The sequence below is a fragment of the Eurosta solidaginis genome, chromosome 3 (assembly GCF_040869045.1).
Source record: "Eurosta solidaginis isolate ZX-2024a chromosome 3, ASM4086904v1, whole genome shotgun sequence".
In the NCBI taxonomy this organism is placed as follows: domain Eukaryota; kingdom Metazoa; phylum Arthropoda; class Insecta; order Diptera; family Tephritidae; genus Eurosta; species Eurosta solidaginis.
This window is the reverse complement of record NC_090321.1, coordinates 30,815,398-30,839,741: the sequence shown is the minus strand read 5'-3', so window position 1 is coordinate 30,839,741 and position 24,344 is coordinate 30,815,398. Positions and strand designations below refer to the sequence as shown.

The 24,344-nt window shown below is 40.3% G+C and overlaps 1 protein-coding gene across 1 annotated transcript in view; it reads right to left on the bottom strand.

The window, feature by feature from the left end:
• mwh (multiple wing hairs) overlaps positions 1 to 24,344 on the bottom strand; it is a 466,270-nt gene that overhangs the window by 326,361 nt on the left and 115,565 nt on the right. Inside the window, exons 2-3 of the mRNA XM_067771283.1 lie at positions 3,106 to 3,488; positions 2,772 to 3,053 (exon numbers count right to left, since the gene is read on the bottom strand). Coding sequence (XP_067627384.1) covers positions 2,772 to 3,053; positions 3,106 to 3,461 — 638 coding nt within the window. The 5' untranslated portion in view covers positions 3,462 to 3,488. The remainder of the gene's footprint in view (positions 1 to 2,771; positions 3,054 to 3,105; positions 3,489 to 24,344) is intronic.

Below are 24,344 nucleotides of genomic sequence, written 5' to 3'. Positions count from 1 at the left end.
CATCAATCAGATACCTGTTGGGATGCCCAGGTTTCTGGGTATTTAACTGGAAGTGTTTGGTTAGCATCTCATTTCGCTCCCTGATGGGGAGTATTCGCGCCTCATTATGTAGATGGTGCTCTGGGGACATAAGAAGACAGCCCGTGTCGATTCTGAGAGCAGTATTTTGGCAGGCCTGTAGCTTCTTCCAGTGAGTTGTTTTAAGGCTTGGCGACCATATGGGTGACGCGTAGCATGCAATCGGCTGGCCAATTGCTTTGTTAGTAGTAATGCGCGTTTCTTTATCTTTTCCCCAAGTATTGCCAGCAAGAGATTTGAGTATTTTATTACGGCTCTGTATTTTCGGCACGATTGCAGCTGCAAGCTCACCAAAATGTAGATCCTGATGAAACGTCACACTCAAGATTTTGGGGTGTAGGACAGTCGGTAGCGTAGTGCCATCGACGTGAATGTTCGTGACGTTTGGGACGTCCAAGTTGCAACTAAGGTCGCGGATGATTTAGTCGGTGATAATGCCAGATTTTGCGAGGCGAAAACACTGGAGAGATCAGGGAGGTAGCCGTTAATTTTGTTGCAAAGCTCATCGATCTGTGGGCCCGGGCCTGTGGCCATTATTGTGCAGTCATCGGCGTAAGAAACGATAGTTACTCCTCCCGGTGGCGAAGGCAGTTTTGATATATAGAAATTAAACAAAAGTGGGGATAGAATACCACCCTGTGGCACCCCTTGTTTAATTCTTCTTGGCTTTGACCACCCAGATAATTTGCGGTCCACCTTTTAAAACATGGGGGACCCTTCCAAGTCTTGCAGTAACGTGCCATGGTTGACCGTATCAAAAGCTTTTGATATGTCTAGCGCAACGAGTACTGTTCTATGGTGAACAGTATAAAAGCAGCAGCAGCTGAGTAGTCCGAATTCAGTTTGATTTAAGCAAGCTATTGGTTGTGAAGTATCAGTGGTATTGTGAAGTACTTTCAAAGTAGTCAATAAAACCCATTTTGCATTATTGAATATTAGAGTTATTTATTCAACCGTTGATTTAAACCGCAATTTATCTGGGTGCTAATGGTATTTAGCGTGGTGGTAGTGCTGTGTAATTTTCTAAAGCCATGCTGATGAGAGGCTAGTAGCAAATTTGCCTTGAAATAGGGCAGTAAAATGGTTTCAAGCGTCTTAGCTACCGGCGATAGGAGAGATATCGGGCGATATGACTCTCCTATGTTAGCTGCTTTCCCAGGCTTTAGTAGCGGAACCACCTTGGCCATTTTCCATTTTTCGAGAATGACAAAGGTGGAAACAGACAGGTTGAAGACATGTGCTAAATATTTGAAACCCTCTTTCCCTAGGCTTTTAAGCATCGGCATGGCTATGCCGTCTGGGCCCACTGCTTTGGATGGTTTAGCATGACCGATGGCATCCTCAACCTCTTTGGCGATGATAGTAATTGGCGACGCGCTGAATTTATGTTTATGTGCATGTCTGTTGGCCCTCCGTCTATCTTTGTCGACCGTAGAATACATAATATATTGTCGGCAGAAAGCGCTCGCACATTTTTTCGCATCCGACAGCACTTTATCGCCAAAGGCGATGGAAATTTTGTCATTGTGCTTAGACGGTTCCGATAGGGGCTTTATGGTGGACCAAAGTTTACCTACACCGGCAGAGAGGTTACAAGCGCTTAGGTGCTCCTCCCCTTTCGCCCGCTTGTGTTCATCCAAAAGCAATCTGATGCGTTCGTTTATATCCCTTATTTGGGGGTCGCCGGGACCGAGCTGTCTTATAAGGTCACGATCTCTCGCTAAATTTGCGGCCTCCGCCGGAAAGTGAGGCCAAATTTCGGGAATTCTACCGGCGGGAATGAAGCGAGCCGAGGTGGATTCAATGACCTTGCAGAAAGCACGCTCCCCTTGGCGAGCATCAGTCGGAATGGGGAGGGAGCAAAGCGGTTGTCTGTAAAGGATTTGTATTCGTCCCACTTTCCTTTTTTAAAGTTTATGAAAGTGCGTTTTGCTGTGACAATGAAGTCGGCGGTACGCTCGAGCGAAATAAGTATAGGCAGAGGTGGTCGGATGCCAATGTTACCATCGCCTGCCACTTGACGCAGTTTACGAGTCCTGCGCTCACGATTGATATATCCGGCGAACTGTGACAGCTTCCTACCATACGCGTGGGGCATCACCGTTTATTGTGCAGACCGTCGTTTCGTCTATTTAATCCGCCAATACTCACCCCTCTTGTCAAACAGTCGTTTCGAAGGCCACATGTTGTCCTCCAAAGGTCCTATAGATATGAGACGTATCAGTAGTTCTGTCATCTAGTTACTCTCCATAATACGCCCCTGCATTCCTAACCTGATCCTAATACTACTAAAAGTGCTCAGAGGCCTTAACATCCTAAAAGTTTACCTACTGTCGCGTCAGTTTGCCTTTCTGAAAGCATTTGGTGAATTTCTTTGGCCCTGGCGGAGAAACAAACATCTCTACTTTATGACATCGATTTTTGTGATATGATAAGCATAAACACCTGCGTGGTCTAAATTTTTTGTTGTTTTGAATATTATGGAGTTGCACAAACAGCCATAGCTCACTGAGTTAGTATGCATCAATGAAAATGTGCAACATTATATGGGCCTTTCAATACAGGAACAAAGCCACTGATATCGAACGACTTTCTTTTAACAAAAGTTCCAACGGGATTGACTTCCAAAGTTCCTTGGTGTAACCCTTTAAGACTTAGAAGCTCTAAAACATGCCAATATTTACACCACTCACCTGTCACATTTCGATAAGCTCCTACCGCAAATCGAATCCAACGAGCAATCCTCTGCACCATCAATTGAATTATAAACATTCTGATGTGTATCATAACAATAGCTACAACTGCCGCAAGTATAATGCGAACAACAAAAGGATGAAGCTATCTCAGCCTCATCCAAATCTGTAATATTAATTGAACAATCACCATCACTATTCGAACAACTGTGCTCACGCTGTGTAAAATTGGTACTCATTGTATTGCGCTTTTCAGATGCAGCAGCAGGACTGCGTGGTGATCTAAGAAATAAAAATTGAAAGTTTAACAGAATTCAAATAAAATTTGCATTACCTTTTACTGCGTGTATCCATGGTTTCTACAACCACATTCCATGTGCGATGTATCAGGTAAAGTAGAAAGAGCATGCGCGATGTTTCACCATTCGGTGGCGCTGTCGGTGGTGGTGTTTTACTGCGCCTATGATGACCGTGAATGTCATCGCTACGTCGCCGTGTATAGCGCGCAGGCAAAGTTTTGGATTTTTGTGGTGGCACACCGCTGCCTTCATCGCCATTGGGTATGCCAAGTATTGTTGAATGATAGCGTGACTTTCTGGGTGTTGTTGAGGCACGTTTTGCGGTATTATTGTTGCTGTGACTAAATGGATTTGAGCCGCGACTGACGGCGTGCGTTAGTGTGTTGCCCATTATTTAGAGGTGCAAAATGTGATGAAACTGAAATTAAGAAAAACAAATTTATTAAAGAGAATCAGTGTGAAAGAAGAGTTAAAAATAGATATAAAAAAGATGTAAGGCGCGATAACCTCCGAAGAGATCTAAGGCCGAGCTTCTCTTCCAATTTGCGTCGTGCTCCTCTTGATTTTCCCTACAAATTGGCCGGACGGGACCTACATGTTTTATGCCGACTCCGAACGGCATCTGCAAGGCAGATGAGTTTTCACTGAGAGCTTTTCATGGCAGAAATACACCCGGAGCGCTTGCCAAACACTGCCGAGGGGCGACCCCGCTTAGAAAAATTTTCTCCTAATTTAAAAACCTTATTTCTAAAATTTTGATGTTGCTTTGCCCAGGTTGCGAACCCCGTGAAAATCATCGGAGATGAAAGTTACACAGTAATAGACCTATCTCTAGAACAAAGCGCCATTTACCTCCGAAGAGATTATGCTCGATCTTTCAATTTGCGCCGTTATCCTTCTTTTTCTCTATAAATTGGCGTGACGGGGCCTCCGGTATTATGCCGAATACGAACGAAATCTGCAAGGCAAATACATATTCACTGAGAAGCTTTTCATGGCACTCGGATGTATTCGCCAAGAGAAGCTCGGCCTAAAATTTCTTCGGAAGTTATCACGTCGTACATTTTTTTTTATTCACCAAACAAATTCCGAAGGGCGAGCCCGCTTAAAATCTCATTTTTTTCTAATTGAAAAAACTGTTTCCCAACTTTTAATGTTGCTTTGCACGGAGCCTGTACCCGCAGCACGCCACCACCACACCACGGTGGCCACTGTTAATTGCGAACATGCCAAGGTATGTATGTATATCCCAAAGCGCCAGATCAATCAGAGCTAACGCGTCCCTCGTCGAACCGATTGTTGGCCAATGCCCACGGCAGAGTGTGATAGTAGCCTGTCTTAGGGCGTGCCGCTGTTCATTGATATCTTGGCTTCATTAAGCTAAGCTTTTTTAATTACTCTGCTTGCAACTCAACATGCAGCCCATCCAGATTGACAACATGGGATGCACTTCAATGAAATTGAGACCATCCATTATCGCCCATTTCGAGACATTGTTGAAAGTCTACTAAGGCACCGAAGGGGGATTCAAGGGTTTATACGGAGCCATTTATAGACTCCCCAACCTAAAGACCGTGCATAGTCTACAGATCGCGGTGCACGCAAGCTGCGCTGAAGAAACCAGTTTTTTGCCTTGTTTGACTTTAGAAGAAAGATGTTAGGTCAATCGGACTGTAGTCTTTAGAATTGAAATTACCGTCCTTTTCTTTCTTTCGAATACATCAAAAATTATCTAGAGCGATTCCAAGATCGTTTCCTTCGACATTTACAACATAGCGGGGAATATGCCATGTGGGCCGGTGACTTATTCCTAAACAAAGTATATCACTCACTGAGTTTGGCATTAGTCACCAACCCTGTGACTAAGATCGGAATGTGTATCATCGGCATCATCTTCCTAGGGAACCTGCCCGTAGATAAGACCTTAAGGAACTTTTCAGGTCCAATATTCTTTCAATATGAGTGCAGCTATTTCGGCCCTTAATTTGACTTCACACAATTTTCCTGTTTCACTAGAGTATGTTTTGTTCTCATAGAAGTTTTTCCATAGAGATCTCTTTGCTATGCTGACGGTCCCCCGTTTTATTAAAAATAGCCCTATCCCGGAAGCAGTTCCGCGAGTTTCCCTATATTCGACCAACTGAGGCGGTATTACTATTCTCAAGGATTTCGTTAGAGGACAGGATTTGTTTTATGAATTGCTAACGTCTCGGTTTTTATGATGTTGGATTCCGCTGCTTCTTTAAGAGTGGTAACCGCCTAAAGTTGCCCAACAGTCTCCATCACTTTGCTCCACAAAGCCGGATTTGATATTTACCTAGATCTCCTCAGACTAGTCCTCTATGCTTGATTGTACGAATTTACTAACGTCTCGGTTGCGATTTTGTTGGATTCCTCCATCTCTTTTACCGTGGCTACCGTCTTAAGTTGCACAAGGTTTACTCTCTGAAAGCGTTTGTAACTCCCGGTGATTCCAAAGTAGTGAAAGGAGCAGAGTCTGTGGTATACTGTACTGATCCAGAAATAAGAGGACCCTAAAAGCTGCCAGATCACTTTAACGGTTTTCAGGTGTACACAGTAACTAAGCAGTAGAAGCATTGGAAGAAAATAGTATAAACTGCTTCTAATGGGGTGCAAGCAACCCCTGGATAGAATCGGGATAGAGGGATGGGAATCAAACAGCGGATGAACTAATCAAACGGAGCGCATCCTCGAAGCTTGCCCCGTTGACGTCTCAATTAGATTGTGCGAGATTAAGAGAAGGCGAGAGTTGCACATGATCGACCAAGCGGAAAAGGCGTGGACCAAAGCGCGGGGTTGTAAGGTGACGAATTTCATGTGTAGGTTGTTGTTGTTGTTATTGTAGCAGTGCTTCGCCCCATCCAATGCTTCGCGACCAATCAAAAAATTGTTATCAATGTCGTCTAACGGGAGTCCAAGGAAACTTGCAGTTTCAACAGGGTTGAACCATAATGGGAGGGGTGTTAGAGTCGTTGGTTCCACATTACATTTGGAGAGATGGGTGTTGTCATGTGGGGATACATTGCAAGCAGGACATACATATATTTTGTATGTCGGGATTGATTCTGGATAGGTAAGAGTTCAACCTGTTACAGTACCCAGATCGAAGGTGAGCTGGAGTGACACGCGTTTTTCTAGGGAGGGTGCGTTCATCATCTGCTAGTTCTGGGTATGTTTCTTTAAGTACTGGTTTCGCCGGGCAATTCCCGACATAGAGGTCCAACGCCTGTTTGTGGATATCACTGAGGACCTGCTTGTGCTTTTTTGCTTCATACGGCTGTGTTCTCAAGTGCCGTATTTCTTCATAATGCTTACGGAGATTACCCCTTAAGCCCCTGGGAGGTGTAGCCTCATCAATCAGAAATCTGTTGCGATGCCCATGTTTCTGGGTATTCATGTGTAGGTCTTATAACCATACTCCTATTATTGAAAAGAGCGGATTATATACTTATGACGGATACTCTGACTGGGCACTGCCTTCTGGCGTAACATGCCTTTGATTTAGGATTGGCAAGTGTTAACAGGAGGAAACGATCGAGCACATTTTGTTCTCGTGCCCTGCGCTTACCAAGCTAAGACTTCAGCTATAAGGAGTGATACAGCTGTCAAATCTAGAAGCAGAAGTGGCATATGTCCTAGAAAGTTTTTCTAGTATTAGCCAAGAGGATGGGGTTTTCAGTTTGGTCGTTAAACAAGCTTCTGCGGGTTGCTGAGGCTTATATATGCTTGGTCACAGAATGATGGGCTATCAAAGACCATTCGTTCAATTCCTGTTACCTATTTATAAATAACTTGCAACTACTTCTACATTGCTACTATCACAGGTCCTCATGTTCTATACCCTGTCTGCAACTCTCAACTTGCCACCCCATTTCGCGTAGTAGACTCCGTATACGCAAATGTTGAGTCCAGAAACTTTACCCCGGGATAAGAGCCTTGGCTTCTAGGTCAGTTCGTCGTTAAAGAAACTCTTCTCTAGATTTAGGAGGTATTCTCCCGACGCCAACTTATTGCACTGAAGATTTGTATTTAGGACCCCAGCATAATTGAGCAGCTCCCTCTCAAAAATCTTCATATTCTCATCCATGCCTTCTTCTTGCCTCTTTGTTCAATGTTTTCGAGGACCTGTCGACATTGCCTGCTCCTGCATGTTGTGATTTTTGATTTGAGACTTCTATTCTAGAGGCACAGATAAATACTGCCTTCTCCAACTACTGCTTGCACTTCTACGTAGGCTGAGATATGCATGGCACAAGCCCTAAGCGGTACCACCTTAACATTATTGCCTTTATTTTAAATATTTTTTCTCGCCTCGCAGTATTTACTTCGTTTTGAGTATTTTTTGTTCCTCATTTTATCTTCTTCAATTTTTTTGCAAATTTGGTTTTGTGCATTACTATCAAATTCGATACCACTGTTTACTGTTCTTGGGCAATATAAAGACTTTGACCGCCTTTTTAAAAGGCCCATTAATATCGACACCAATACTGACTGATTGTTCAAAGTGCGGCTATCTTACTTTGTCTTCTTTTGCTCATTCAAATTATAAACAATTTTCATATCTTCTAATTACATGCCGAGACACAATGGCTAGCAATTGAAATTCAAAGCCAAGCTTGACGGCTGTGTTGTTAATTTTTGCTACTTGCAAATTTTTTCTTTGTTTTTTATAAACCTACATATAAGTGGGCATATGCATTTGTATGTGTAACTGAATTTTTTACAGTATTTCTTACATTGTTCTTTTCATTAACAGCTGTTTAATGCTATGACCCGCCTCTTCTCCACACTTAACCATTAAGCTAATTTGTCTATCTGTTTTCATTAACACTTTCCCCGTCCATTGTTCTATCAATTTCGTAATCGCTGACTGCCACTTACTACGTTGATATGTATGTAAATATATGTGATTTGCACTGTAAAGCTTGACGGCTACCGGAGCTGACATAGTCGCTTAGCTGTTTGTAGTCAAGAGTTGTTATGAGATTCGTATTTTTATACTCAGTTGAGCAGAGCTCACAGAGTATATTAACTTTAATTGGATAACGGTTGGTTGTACATATATAAAGGAATCGAGATAGATATAGACTTCCATATATCAAAATAATCAGGATCGAAAAAAAATTTGATTGAGCCATATCCGTCCGTCCGTCCGTCCGTCCGTCCGTCCGTCCGTTAACACGATAACTTGAGTAAATTTTGAGGTATCTTGATGAAATTTGGTATGTAGGTTCCTGAGCACTCATCTCAGATCGCTATTTAAAATGAACGATATCGGACTATAACCACGCCCACTTTTTCGATATCGAAAATTTCGAAAAACCGAAAAAGTGCGATAACTCAGCGACGAAACTTGGTAGATGGGTTGACGTTATGACGCAGAATAGAAAATTAGTAAGATTTTGGACAATGGGCGTGGCCCCGCCCACTTTTACAAGAAGGTAATTTAAAAGTTTTGCAAGCTGTAATTTGGCAGTCGTTGAAGATATCATGATGAAATTTGGCAGGAACGTTACTACTATTACTCTATATGTGCTAAATAAAAATTAGCAAAATTGGATTAAGAACACTCCCGCTTTTTAAAAAAAAATTTTTTTAAATTCAAATTTTAACAAAAAATTTAATATCTTTACTGTATATAAGTAAATTAAGTCAAAATTCAACCCCAGTAATCATATGATGCAACAAAATACAAAAATAAAAGAAAATTTCAAAATGGGCGTGGCTCCGCCCATTTTCATTTAGTTTGTCTAGAATACTTTTATTGCCATAAGTCGAACAAAAATTTACCAATCCTTCTCAAATTTGGTAGGAGCATAGATTCTATGACGGTAACTGTTCTCTGTGAAAATGGGCGAAATCGGTGGAAGCCACGCCCAGTTTTTATACACAGTCCACCGTCTGTCCTTCCGCTCGGCCATTAACACAATAACTTGAGCAAAATCCGATATATCTTTACTAAACTTAGCCCACGTACTTACCTGAGCTCACTTTTTCTTAGTATAAAAAATGGGCGAAATCTGGCCATAACCACGCCCACTTTATCGATATCGAAAATTACGAAAAATGAAAAAAATGCCATAATTCTATACCAAATACGAAAAAAGGGATGAAAAATGGTAACTGGATTGGTTTGTTGACGCAAAATATAACTTTGGAAAAATCTTTGTAAAATGGGTGTGACACCTACCATATTAAGTAGAAGAAAATGAAAAAGTTCTACAAGGCGAAATCAACAGCCCTTGGAATCTTGGCAGGAATACTGTTAGTGGTATTGCATATATAAATAAATTAGCAGTACCCGACAGATGATTTTCTGGATCACCTGGTCCACATTTTGGTGGATATCACGAGAACGCCTTCACATATACATCTAAGGGCCACTCGCTTTTAAAACCCTCATTAATACCTTTAATTTGATATCCATATCGTACAAAAACATACCAGAGTCACCCCTGTCCCACCCTAATGGCGATATCTCGAAAAGGCGTCCACCTATAGAACTAATGCCCCCTCTCTCTTAAAATGCTAGTAACACCTTTCGTTTGATACCCATATCGTACAAACATTCTAGAGTAACCCCTGGCCCACCCTAATGACGATATCTCGAAAAGGCGTCCACCTATAGACCTAGTGTCCACTCCCTCTTAAAATGCTCAGTAACACCTTTCGTTTGATACCCATATCGTACAAACATTCTAGAGTCACCCCTGGCCCACCCTAATGGCAATATCTCGAAAAGGCGTCCACCTATACACCTAATGCCCACTCCCTCTTAAAATGCTCAGTAACAGCTTTCGTTTGATACCCATATCGTACAAACATTCTAGAGTCACACCTGGCCCACCCTAATGGCGATATTTCGAAAAGGCATCCACCTATAGAACTAAGGATTACTCCCTTTTAAAATACTCATTACCACCTTTCATTTGATACCCATATCGTACAAACACATTCTAGAGTCACCCTGGCCCACCCTAATGGCGATATCTCGAAAAGGCGTCCACCTATAGACCTAATGTCCACTCCCTCTTAAAATGCTCAGTAACACCTTTCGTTTGATACCCATATCCTACAAACATTCTAGAGTCACCCCTGGCCCACCCTAATGGCGATATCTCGAAAAGGCGTCCACCTATAGACCTAATGTACACTCCCTCTTAAAATGCTCAGTAACACCTTTCGTTTGATACCCATATCGTACAAACATTCTAGAGTCACCCCTGTCCCACCCTAATGGCGATATCTCGAAAAGGCGTCCACCTATAGACCTAATGCCCACTCCCTCTTAAAATGCTCAGTAACACCTTTCGTTTGATACCCATATCGTACAAACATTCTAGAGTCACACCTGGCCCACCCTAATGGCGATATCTCGAAAAGGCGTCCACCTATAGAACTAAGGACTACTCCCTTTTAAAATACTCATTACCACCTTTCATTTGATACCCATATCGTACAAACACATTCTAGAGTCACCCTGGCCCACCCTAATGGCGATATCTCGAAAAGGCGTCCACCTATAGACCTAATGCCCACTCCCTCTTAAAATGCTCAGTAACACCTTTCGTTTGATACCCATACCGTACAAACATTCTAGAGTCACCCTTGGTCCAGCTTTATGGCGACATCTCGAAAAGCCGTCCACCTATAGAACTAAGGATTACTCCCTTTTAAAATACTCATTACAACCTTTCATTTGATACCCATATCGTACAAACACATTCTAGAGTCACCCTGGCCCACCCTAATGGCGATATCTCGAAAAGGCGTCCACCTATAGACCTAATGCCCACTCCCTCTTAAAATGCTCAGTAACACCTTTCGTTTGATACCCATATCGTACAAACATTCTAGAGTCACCCCTGGCCCACCCTAATGGCGATATCTCGAAAAGGCGTCCACCTATAGAACTAAGGACTACTCCCTTTTAAAATACTCATTACCACCTTTCATTTGATACCCATATCGTACAAACACATTCTAGAGTCACCCTGGCCCACCCTAATGACGTTATCTCGAAAAGGCGTCCACCTATAGACCTCATGCCCACTCCCTCTTAAAATGCTCAGTAACACCTTTCGTTTGATACCCATACCGTACAAACATTCTAGAGTCACCCCTGGCCCACCCTAATGGCGATATCTCGAAAAGGCGTCCACCTATAGACCTAATGCCCACTCCCTCTTAAAATGCTCAGTAACACCTTTCATTTGATTCCCATATCGTACAAACACATTCTAGAGACACCCCTGGTCCACCTTTATGACGATATCTCGAAACGGCGTCCACCTATTGAACTAAGGATCACTCCTTTTCAAAATACTCATTAACAGCTTTCATTTGATACCCATATCGTACAAACACATTATAGAATCACCCCTGGTCCACCTTAATGGGGACATCTCGAAAAGGCGTCCACCGATAGACCTAAGGCCCATCCCTCTTAAAATGCTCAGTAACACCTTTCATTTGATACCCATATCGTACAAACAAATTCTAGAGTCAGCCCTGGTCTACCTTTATGGCGATATCCCTAAATGGCGTTCATCCATAGAACTATGGCCTATTCTCTCTTAAAATACTCTTTAATACCTTTCATTTGATACACATGTTATACAACCACATTCCAGGGTTACCCCAGATTGATTTTCCTTATTTTGTCTCCATAGCTCTCAACTGAGTATGTTATGTTCGGTTACACCCGAACTTAGCCTTCCTTACTTGTTTTATACTCAGTTGAGCAGAGCTCACAGAGTATATTAACTTTAATTGGATAACGGTTGGTTGTACACTGTACAATGTACAGGTATAAAGGAATCGAGATAGATATAGACTTCCATATATCAAAATCATGCCCGTCCGTCCGTCCGTCCGTTAACACGATAACTTGAGTAAATTTTGAGGTATCTTGATGAAATTTGGTATGTTGGTTTCTGGGCACTCATCTCAGATCGCTATTTAAAATGAATTATATCGGACTATAACCACGCCCACTTTTTCGATATCGAAAATTTCGAAAAATCGAAAAAGTGCGATAATTCATTACCAAAGACGGAAAAGCGATGAAACTTGGTAGGTGAGTTGAGCTTATAACGCAAAATATAAAATTAGTAAAATTGTGTACAATAGGCGTGGCACCGCCCACTTTTAAAAAAAGGTAATTTAGAGGTTTTGCAAGCTGTAATTTGGCAGTCGTTGAAGATATCATGATGAAATTTGGCATGTACGTTACTCCTATTACTATATGTATGCTTAATAAAAATTAGCAAAATCGGAGACCGACCACGCCCACTTAAAAAAAAATTTTTTTAAAGTCAAATTTAAAAAAAAAAATTATAACTTTACAGTATATAGGTAACTTATGTCAACATTCAACTCCAGCAATGATATGGTGCAACAAAATACAAAAATAAAAGAAAATTTCAAAATGGGCGTGGCTCCGCCCTTTTTCATTTAATTTGTCTAGGATACTTTTAATGCCATAAGTCGAACAAAACTTTACCAATCCTTGTGAAATTTGGTAGTGGCTCAGACTCTAGGACGATAACTGTTTTCTGTGAAAAAGGGCGAAATCGGCTGAAACCACGCCCAGTTTTTGTACATAGTCGGCCGTCTGTCCTTCCGCTCGGCCGTTAACACGATAACTTGAGCAAAAATCGATATATCTTTACTAAACTCAGTTCACGTAATTAATAATAATAATAATAATAAACTATGACCACGCCCACTTTTTCGATATCGAAAATAACGAAAAATGAAAAAAATGCCATAATTCTATACCAAATACGAAAAAAGGGATGAAACGTGGTAATTGGATTGTTTTATTGACGCAAAATATAACTTTAGAGAAAAACTTTGTAAAATGGGTAGGTCACCAACCATAATAAATAGAATAAAATGAAAAAGTTCTGCAGGGCGAAATCAAAAGCCCTTGGAATCTTGGCAGGTATACTGTTCGTGGTATTACATATGCAAATAAATTAGCGGTATCCGACAGATGATGGTCTGGGTCACCCTGGTCCACATTTTGTTCGATATCTCCAAAACGCTTTCACATATACAACTACCACCACTCCCTTTTAAAACCCTCATTAATACCTTTAATTTGATACCCATATCGTACAAACAAATTCTAGGGTCACGCTGGTCCACCTTTATGGCGATATCTCGAAAAGGCCTACCTATAGAACTTAGGCCTACACCCTTTTAAAAAACTCATTAACACCTTTCGTTTGATACCCATATTGTACAAACACGTTCTAGAGTCACCCCTGGTTCACCTTTATGGCGATATTTGGAAAAGGCGTCCACCTATAGAACTAAGTCCCACCCCTTTTAAAATACTCATTAACACCTTTCATTTGATACCCATATCGTACAAACAAATTCTAGAGTTAGCCCTGGTCCACCTTTAAGGCGATATCTCGAAAAGGCGTCCATATATAGAGCTAAGGCCCACTCCCTGTTAAAATACTCTTTAATACCTTCCATTTGATATACATAACATACAAACACATTCCAGGGTTACCCTAGGTTCATTTTCCTACATGGTGATTTTCCCTTATTTTGTCTCCGTAGCTCTCAACTGAGTATGTAATGTTCGGTTACACCCGAACTTAGCCTTACTTGTTTTTTTTTTTTTCTTTTTATACTCAGAGTGCTTTGCACACAGAGTATATTAACTTAGATTGGGTAACGGTTTGTTGTACAGGTATACAGGAATCGAGATAGATATAGACTTCCATATATCAAAATCATCAGTATCGAAAAAAAATTTATTGAGCCGTTCGTCTGCCGTTAACACGATAACTTGAGTAAATATTGAGATATATTCACCAATTTGGTACTTAGAGCTTATCTGGACCCAGAATAGATTGGAAATGAAAATGAGCGAAATCGGATGATAACCACGCCCACTTTTTATATATATAACATTTTGGAAAACACATAAAACCTGATTATTTAGTAAATAATACACCTAGAATGTTGAAATTTGACGTGTGGACTGATATTGAGACTCATTCATTGGAAACATTTTTTAAAATGGGCGGGCCACCGCCCACTTGTGATAAAATCAATTTTACAATTTTATTAATCATAAATCAAAAATCGTTAAACCCATCGTAACAAAATTCGGCAGAGAGGTTGCCTTTACTATAAGGAATGCTTTGAAGAAAAATTTACGAAATTGGTTAAGGACCAAGCCCACTTTTATATAAAAGGTTTCTAAAAGGGTCGTGGACGAAAAAATAAGCTATATATTTGCAAAAAAGAGCTTTATATCAATGGTATTTCATTCCCCAAGTGTATTTGTAAAAATAAATAGGAAAAACTTCAAATTTTAAAAAATGGGCGTGGCACCGCCCCTTTTATGACTAAGCAATTTTCTATGTTTCGAGAGCCATAACTCGAAGAAAAATTAACGGATCGTAATAAAATTTGGTACACAAATTTTCCCTATAGCAGGAAATATTTCTAGAAAAAATTTACGAGATCGGTTAAAGACCACGCCCACTTTTATATAAAAGATTTTTAAAAGGGTCGTAGACGAAAATAGTATATCTTAGCGCAAAATAGTTTTGAATCAATGATATTTCACTTATCAAGTTTTTTTTTAAACGGGCGGTGCCACGTGTTATGTAGAAAAGTAATTTATCTGAAATGAATTGTACAATTGAACCTCACGCTGAGTATATAATGTTCGGTTACACCCGAACTTAGACACCTTTACTTGTTTATTTTTGGTTTTTTCATTTTTTTAAAGTAAATAGCCCTACTTGTACAGATTTTGCGTACTACATATTACCCAAATTGTCCCTTTAGGTATCATTTAACCTCTTGAAGCCTTGTCTAATGCTTGACACACATATGCTAACCAACCTCGATAGACGCTGAAACAGATTTTTTTTTTCAATTTTTAAAATGCTTTGATGTTGCTATTGTTATTGCTTTTATTAAGTGCAAAGTATTCTCAATTGCCCCAAATCTGCAAAAGTGCTTTAAATATGGTTAGCTTAATCGCAAATTTTCCTAAAGGAGTCATTAAAGCACTCGAGCTTAAACAGTTTTATTCTAAAACGTTTAACGTTTTATAGATTTTTGTTGATAGTTAAAATTATCGCACAATGGCAATATTTTGTAGGCTCCGGAAATAGCGCAAGACTTACATGTATTAGGCACGCAGTTCGGTTGAAGGCTACCTCGTTGTAAAAAGACTGCCAGGGCACCCCTTAGGAAATTGTGCAGCGATTACGCTGCCGACTGAACACAGGCAAGTTATAAGATGTCATGGCAAGAAACTGAGATGAGTGTGACGTCTCAGGCACTATTGACCTTGTTTGAATAAAAAGAATGATGCCGACCAACAAAATGATATATACCAGCAAACTACAGGTCTCAAGGGGTCATTAAGAGCTTACAAAGCTTTATAGCTTCACAGTTTTCCCAAACCAATTTTGAACCTCACCTACGCAGATAATCCTTTTACAAATATGAATGTATGATACACATATTTCCCAAGAGAAACCATGGCGTCCACAAGCTCTTCAAGGGGAGGGGATGGGATGGCCTAGAAGGTTCAACGTGATCATATCAAACTGTTCCCGTTATGGTTGGGCTGGTTCCTTAATAGTTCTACTTGCCGGAACTCACCGAACCTGTGTCTGGCAAAAGACCATCAGTACATTAAGTACTGATTTTTACCTGTCTCAGTCAGCCACACAAATCGATCAGTAAAAGCCACCCTCGGTTATGAATGAACACACAGCACAGACACATAAATATACACAAGCATCAATTGGGCAATACCTGCTTATGTACCTACGAACTATAAATACAAGACAAACGACAACAAAAGATCCGAACAAAAATCGACACTGATGATAGGTCGAAACCGGTTTGTCTCGAAACCAAATTTGACAACGGATGACGAAAAATCGTTCCAATATACACCATCAGTACAGTTAACACTCCCCAAAACCAACCAACAAGCTCCCTCTGCAGAAGCTCTCAAGATGAGGAGGAAAAGGACTCGACTCTGCACTCTCTTATCAATGTACAGAGCTCTGCACAATACAACTCAGGTTTCTGAGTGCTAAAGACTAATTAGGAAGTATCCAGTTGGAAAAATGTGCCCCAAATTCAATCAGGGCAAACACGTCTCCGAGGGCATGTGTGGAATGTCCCGATCCGCAGTCGTGCCCAGTAACTATTGTGCGTGGATGTGTGGTATACAAAAGCCACTTATAGAATTAGATATGCCTTTTAAAAAGCAGTCGGAGATGACATATATCCCCAACTCCACAACATACTCTTTGGGAGAATCAGCTGCTAGAAAATTTCACCTTACTTATAATGATAGAAATGAAAAAGCTGACCATCGATTTGAATTTCTTCTCTACCTAGGATTCTTAGCAGCTTGGGTATAGGTTTGAACCGATTGGCTCCTAAAATCTTCTACTTAAATTCAAAAAACGTACTCAGGGGTGGGTCATTTTTGGGGAAAAGCCGCACAGAATCCACTGCTCCTGTAAAGGAAAAGTAAACAAAAAAAAAAAAAATAGATCTCTAATATCTCTAATAGCATCTAATCTAATTTTAACCAGTATAATGGTAGCCAACCCTCTGCCATTTTTAGGACCGTTAATTGTAAATAAAACATGTTTGCTTTGCTCTATATGCCGAGGAACGTGAGAGTTTTTGGAAATTAGACGGTTACCCTTTCCGATGGGTTCTAAAAACTAGTTTCTTAATCAGCAACCTGTTATTGAACTCCTTACTGCAGCGAACAAAGCCATGATCAGAAACTTTGTGAATATTTCACTTAGTGGAGACTTGAAATCATCAAAGCACTGTCGGTGGCGGAATCTCACTGTGAAGGAGCGCTGTAGATAACTTCTGGGATCAGCCCTGCCGGAAGCGAAACTAACTTCCACTTAACTATAAGTTGGTTGAAAAAAAAGGAGCTGACTATTTTTCCGTGGCGATAGATGAAAAGAAGTCAGAGCTGGTTACCCTCGCATGTCATAACAACCAAAAAGTAGTGAGCGGTAGATACTTTTTATGGAACGCTGCATGACTTGACAACTCGTTAAACAGCTGATTTCTTTGGAATTAAGTAAAAGTGAGTTATTTTTGGAGCCCCCGGCAACTACTCAACAAATTTTTTACAGTAATCACCAACTTTTTTGTAAGGGCCATAGATGGTATAAGTACACGACTGTGATCAAGGTACGCGCCAATGTAATCTGCTCTTGCTGACGTTAGGAAGCACTTGTACAGTCAAAAGTCGGACGTGATGTATTAATATTTCTATTATGGACTACGGCGAGGTCAGATAACACTCTACCGGCTCTATATTAATTACTTAATTGGCGCTTAACCATTTAAACTGCTATGCCCGTCCAACAAGGCGCGCCAATCGCTACTTTGCGGGGTTAACTGGCGCCAATGGGTTACACCAAGGGAGTTTAAATCGTTTTCCACCTGGTCCTTCCAGCGGAGTGAGGGCCGCCCGCTTCCTGTGCTTCCATATGCCGGTTTCGATAAAAAAAAAACTTTCTTAGCCGGAGCATCATCTTTCATTCACACAATATGGCCTAGCCAGCGTAGCGGCTGCGTTTTAATGCGCTGGACTATGTTGATGTCTGCGTAAAGCTCGTACAGCTCATCACTAAATCTTCTTCGGTAAGCGCCGTAGCCAACGCGTAGAGGTCCATAAATCCTACGAAGAACTTTTCTCTCGAACACTCCCGGAGCCGCTTCATCTGACGTTGACATGCTCCATGCTCCTGCACCATACAGTGACTTGTGAGTTGTAAGTGTCTTGTAGAGCATGATTTTCGTTTGCCGATAGAATACTTTACTTTTCAATTGCCTATCTATTCCAAAGTAGCATTTATTGACATAAGGGATTTCTCGCTGGATTTCACAGCGGATGATGTTGTTTGTGTTGATGCTGGCTCCTGAAATTATGGCTGGTGGTGGTTTCCAAGGTGCAAATGCGCCGACTCTTTGCTTGTAGACAACGAGTACTTGGGTTTGTCCTCATTTACCATCAAACCCATCTTTACTGCTTTCTCTTCCACTATGGGGTAAGCAGAACTTACGGCACCGGTGTTTAGGTTGATGATGATGTCATCAGCAAACGCCAGCAATTCCACGCTTTTATAGAATATTATTCCAGAGTGGTTAAGCTCCGCAGCTAGCATAATTTTCTCCAGCATCAACTGGCTCTATCAATCGCCTACAAAACTGATATACAGTCTTCGGCCTAAAAATATATTTGCAAATAACGCGAAAAGGCAATTTGGCATCGTAATTTGAGAGTAATCAATACAGTTACATACTTTGTTGCATATCTAATGGACCTGTTAACCTGCATTTTGTAATAAACCTTTCTTACATATTTACATACATACATACAACCTATGTAAATCTGTAAACAAAATTGTGTTTGTATATTTTCAATCGCCAACCCAGTTTCATTAAAAGGTGACAGCCACTTTGACAGGCAACCTGAATTCTTAACTTTGTCCAATACTTAACTACCGCGTCTAACCATTTGATGGTTTTTGTTATGATAGTGCGATTCTGGTTTTTGAGCAACTTGTTAACAAATAAGTTAAAGTAGCATGCGTAAACCTCGTAATTGCATAAGAGCTGCCATAAATCTGTGCTAATATTACATACGCAATTAGTGCATAATGCATTTATCGAACACGCATCGTTTTATCATACCTACATCACCTACAAGTTTGAGCTGGAATCAAGCTTAGCAGTAATGCTTATCGATTACGATTTATGGAGTTAAAAGCTAAAGAGTGGGCAAAGCTTCAAATTAGAGCCAATTTCTTGATATGATCTAAAGAAGAAGATATTTCTGTATATTCCAGTGGCTCGATTAGTGTTATTAAAAGAACATGCGTAAACATCGTTCTATATCAGACTGCATAATTCAGAGTCAACTAAATAATTTACAAAATATGAAGAAATTTTATTTATAAAATAAACTAGCGTACCCTCGACCGCTTTGCTAGGCGACAAATTCAATGATTTGCTGAAAGAGAATAAAATTAATACGAAATAAAGCATATTCTTTGATACAATTTCATTCGAACTTTATTGTAACACTTTTTGGTAGACAACGTTTTTGGGTTTTCCGCCTTTCGCGTAAATGAATAATGACGATGGTTTGCCTACTCGTGAGCAAGCTAAATACAATTGTCAATGAGAAAAAATTGGGTATTCTAAATTAATACCGCACACTTGTAGAAACTGTCTTTGCACCTTATTAATTGTCGTAGTGAAGGCAAGGCGAATAGGGAACTGCAAACGTTTGAAATCAAATGGTAAATCCGTCGGAATCAGTGGAATTCTGGGTATCAAAACGTCTTCTCCTTTGTACTTCCCTTTCAAAATTGTTGCTTGGATAACGTTACCCATTAGTTTCTTCACAGCGAGTCTGGTACCGTTGCAAAGTCGTGGCACATTAATGTTGCGCAGCATAATAATCGGTGCTCCATTTTTTTGGCAGGCCTGGCAAATCGAGTCAGTTTAAGAATTCAGTTGGATAATTTGCGACATCATCTTGATCATTAATAGTGTCCATTGACTTATATGCAACTATGTCACAAGGTATTTGATCCAGAATATCTGCATTTATATCATTTTCCCAGCTTAAATTGCTTTTTCGCTTAGCTAATCATAGTTTTTGTAATGTTGAACTATGTTTAGAAATACACTCTGTACCAATGCCCCTTTAGACCGTGCAAAAGAGCAGAAATTGTTAGGCAATGTAATCATTCCTGTTGGATCGACAGACATTTGGCCATTTCCGATTTTCAGTAATGGCTGTGAAAATTCAGCTGCTGTGTAAGCGTGTAAGTGTAAGCGTGTTTACATGTCTCCATAAATACGATGATTTTAAACATGCATTGATTTCATCTGCAGGCGTGAATTTTGGGATTACAGGTAATGTTTGCCTGAAATCTGTAGCCAGTAAAATCATGGCACCTCCAAAGACTGTTTGGCTTCAAAGTTCTATCAAGTGCTTGCAATGATTTCCTGTGTGCCATAGTACACTCATCCCATACGATGAGCTTACATACTTTAAGAACTTTTGCCATTCCAGATGTTTTCGAAATCGGTATCGTTATCAGTGTTCGGACTTGAAAATTTTGATTAGTAGTAGATTTTCCAAAAACTAATGGTTGATTTGAGAAAAAAGTGGCAGATTTCGGCTATATTTTAAATATCTTGATATAATGAATAATAACCGTTGCAGTTTTGTACTAAAATCTAAAGGAAAAGAGGTAATATGGTAATCGGAGCTAAGCTAGACGTTATTTTGAGTTTTATAAAACCGCTCAACTGAATTGATTTTCTTCCCGAATAATTGTGGAAAAAATAAGGTCTTTTCAGAAAACTTCTATAAAAATCTACCACCTATTTTTAAGCTTGTGTGGTAGAAGTGGTAGAAATTATATTTCAGGAAAAAAAGGTGGTAGATCTACCATTTTAGTGATAGAAGTCTGAACACTGCTCACAGTTGAACTGCATACATATTAACAGAACATAAGCGTCGTTTGTATAACAAATACAAAGCAGTGGAAATATTCAGCCAGCAACGAAATGTGACATACGTTTGTGTATGTGTCTTGAAGCATCTCTCATAAACAGTGTACAAACCTCGGTGTTTATGTTTACTCTCCTTCGAAAAAAATTTGCAACTTAGAAGCCCGACACAAATCGAAAAATTCGCATATTTATTCAAAACATGTTGTACAGATGATCTCGAGACGCCCGTCACCCAGGGAAAAATTACCACTCATCAGCACAGCTTTCTTTTGATACCCATATTGAAGTACGTTAATGAGTACTTCAATGAGTACTTCCATTTGATACTAATAATGTAAAAACACATCCTAAGGTTATCCTGATCCATCTATATCTCGAGACCCTAGTCACCCCGGGGTACGAAAAATTATCATGTACTAAAGCACTCATCAACAGCTTTCATTTGATATCCATACGGTACGAATGCTACCTTATTACCTCATCCACTGAGCGCTACAAAATATAGGTTGTTGTTATTGTTGTTGTAGCAATAGAGGCATACACCGTAGGTTTTAGGGAGTGATATCAATGTTGATGGTCCTTTACCGGATATAGATCCTTCACGTACCGTTAACAAGCACCATTAAAGTACAAGCCCGACGAACTAGGGAACGGTTTAATATAACCACATTGAACCCGTGGAATTTGGGGTTGCCAGAGCTTCGGCTGCTAAAGAAACAGGACTCGCCACGGATAGATGAGGTTGATAATCAGGTTGGAGAAGCTATAAGTTGCGCTGGCGCCCCTTGGAGGGGTTACACTACGCAACCGCTTGAATCATTTGGGTATTTAAGTTGCCTCTTACGACAGGGATAGCCCCTAACCCACATGGATAGGACATATGTGAAGCTGTCAAGTATACTGATCAGAAACCTAATATTTAGATAAAAGCTACTACATTGTAATACTATAACTTGAAACTCTCTCATTCATTTTGGTTTGTTGATTTTCCAACATATTGGAAACGATTGAATCGGCATGTACTGCAACTTCGTTCTGAGTACAAACCAGATATAATTTTGTACCATCTTTAGTAGGTTATGTTGTGTTAAAGCGGTCGCCTCCGCAGCCCAAGCGGAGACTCACGTAAGCTATTGTGACCCATTGTGATACCACGAAGAAGCCCTTGTTTCCTTTTTGTAGAAAATGGTTCATACGCGGATGAAGCTAAGGCAGCGCGTTTGCTTAATGTAGCGCAGAATGTTATTTATATTTGCGGATTCTAGCTTGCAAGAAAAGTATCTGTGTAGACATCGGTACCTGGTCTTCAACAGGGCGCTACAATAGCATACATAATGCTCAGCTGCCGCAGTAGTCATTTATTTTCAGGCCCATATGAGCACCATGGCCACCCATAAGGCTGTGACCTGTCAGAATACCCAGTAATGGGCTAATAGAGAACCGATTTAGAAGCCTGACCGACTGCGGTCTGTGTTCGTCGAGCTAAGCCCATACTTTCCTGGACATCCTACATGTTGGTTCCATGGCCCATCTCGCGTTAGCTTGTACCGTGAACTGGAATTGCAGCAAGAATTCAGAGAAGGATTCGCCCAGCCAGCAAAGGTGATTTTTTGCAAGCTGGTGCCTTCCCTTGGCATCTCATCAGCAGTGCAGTTTCCCGAAGCTGTAAGTTGCGTTGGCAATACCTTGAAAATTCTCCGAAAATAGATTGTAAGACAAAAGCGCGTAAGTACGAGTTACGTTTTTTTGTTCGACCACGGGAGATTTATCCTCAATAAACTCATAGTTATTTTCATTTAAACTCAGCATATGTGAAATCTTAGGCGCACGTTGAGGATGTTAAAAGATTTAAGCGAACTCGAAAGAACAACAGGTGTGATGCGGAATTTCACAATTACTCCAAATGCGTATTTGAGAACTGCATTGGGTACGGGCGAGAAGCACAAGACGAGTGCAGGTAAATGTGAAGCATGGAGACAAGTCGGAAAATGGACAAAGTTAAAAAATACGCGTATATCTGAAAAGAATAAGCAAGAGGACCATTGAAGGCCAGCTAACAGGTAAAATTTCAGACAATTAATTAATAATGTTGCACCGGTAGCAGATTTTACGTATTTTCCTACAAATTATTCAAGGGGCTGTGTAGCAATTAACAGCTTCTCCAGCCCAATTTTCAACCTCACCTAGCCGTAGCGGATCCTATTTCTTTAGCAACCGTGGCTCTAACGACCACAAGTTCCTCATGGAAGTAGGGGATGGGGGCGGGATGGTCTAGACGGTTTAGTCTGGTCATATTAAGTCGTTTTCGAGATGGTCGGATTTGTAACTTAAAGGCGATTGTTACCAGAACGTACCGGATCTACATCTGGCAAAGGATCATCAAAATCGATAACAGCCCCCAAAATCTGGGGAGTGCTTTTCTCGCTACAGCAACAACAACAAAAACAACATCGTGTGGCAGAGAGTGAGGGCAATAGATTCGAAATTGCGAAGAGCATTACAGCCGCTCTGAAATAAGATGCCACGCTAAACTAAAAACAGGCTGCATTTGTACCAGATAAGCTGCAGCACTCACTGGGTACTGCACAATTTGAAAACAAACTGCAGACACTAGATTGGAGCGCAACGCACAATATCACGGCTGCAATCTATATGGGGCGAAAGAAATAATTGAGCACATATTGTTCCACTGTTCAACTCGTTGCCAAGGTAAGTGAAATCTCTTGGAAACCCCTTTTTTAGACATAAGAATTTTTGGTTGTGTCAATGAAATTTACAACAGGATTTGCGCATTACCGGCATTTAACGATAATAAATATGCATCGGATGAGTCGGGATCTTTTGAAGTTCAAGTTCAAGTACCAGAACAAATAATTTCGGGTTTTTTTGGAAGAGCTGAATATGAATCCGTCATCAGAATTCAAAAGTTCGCTCTTGTTTTATTTCTAACCGCAAAAAACGTGAGTTTTTACCACAAAAAAACGTTAAAATAAAACAAGACTAACTTTTGAATTTTGATTACGAATTCGTTTAGAGAGACGCAAAGTTCATACGAATGGGCCTGTCTAGTCCGCTGCACATCCAACTTTTTTTGTGAGGATGTGCTATTGATAGCAAAACTATAGTCCAGTTTTGTTATGTTATCGGCTTGTTTTCGGTATCAACTTCTTATTAGCTTCTTATCGAGAAAAACGATAACTTTTCGATAACAAATCGATAGCATTTCGATAACTAATCGATAATTTTGCGAAGCCAAACCAATACGTTTTCGATAAAACCTATAACACGTCGATAACTTTCATTAAATTTACATTTTCAAATCAAATGAAATGTTTTTATTTCCTAACACTCTACTCGAATATTTTTAAATGTAATCCAATCTATATACATTAAACCTACCGGTGGTCCAATTGATACATTGTTAGCTCTCACTTTGCCTTCCAACATAAAATTTGATACAACGTAACTGCGCATTTTCAATGAAACAAGTTTTTGTTTCCGGCTTCACATCCATATATGCGAATTAAATTGTCATAATAACCCATTTTCTCCACAGCATATAAGAACGAACAGAGGCATATACATACGCACAAATAGTATGATCGTCATCCATTAAGTAGAAAGCTTCTATGTCAAAGCATTGACCTAATTCTACTTTTTCAATGCCGACCAA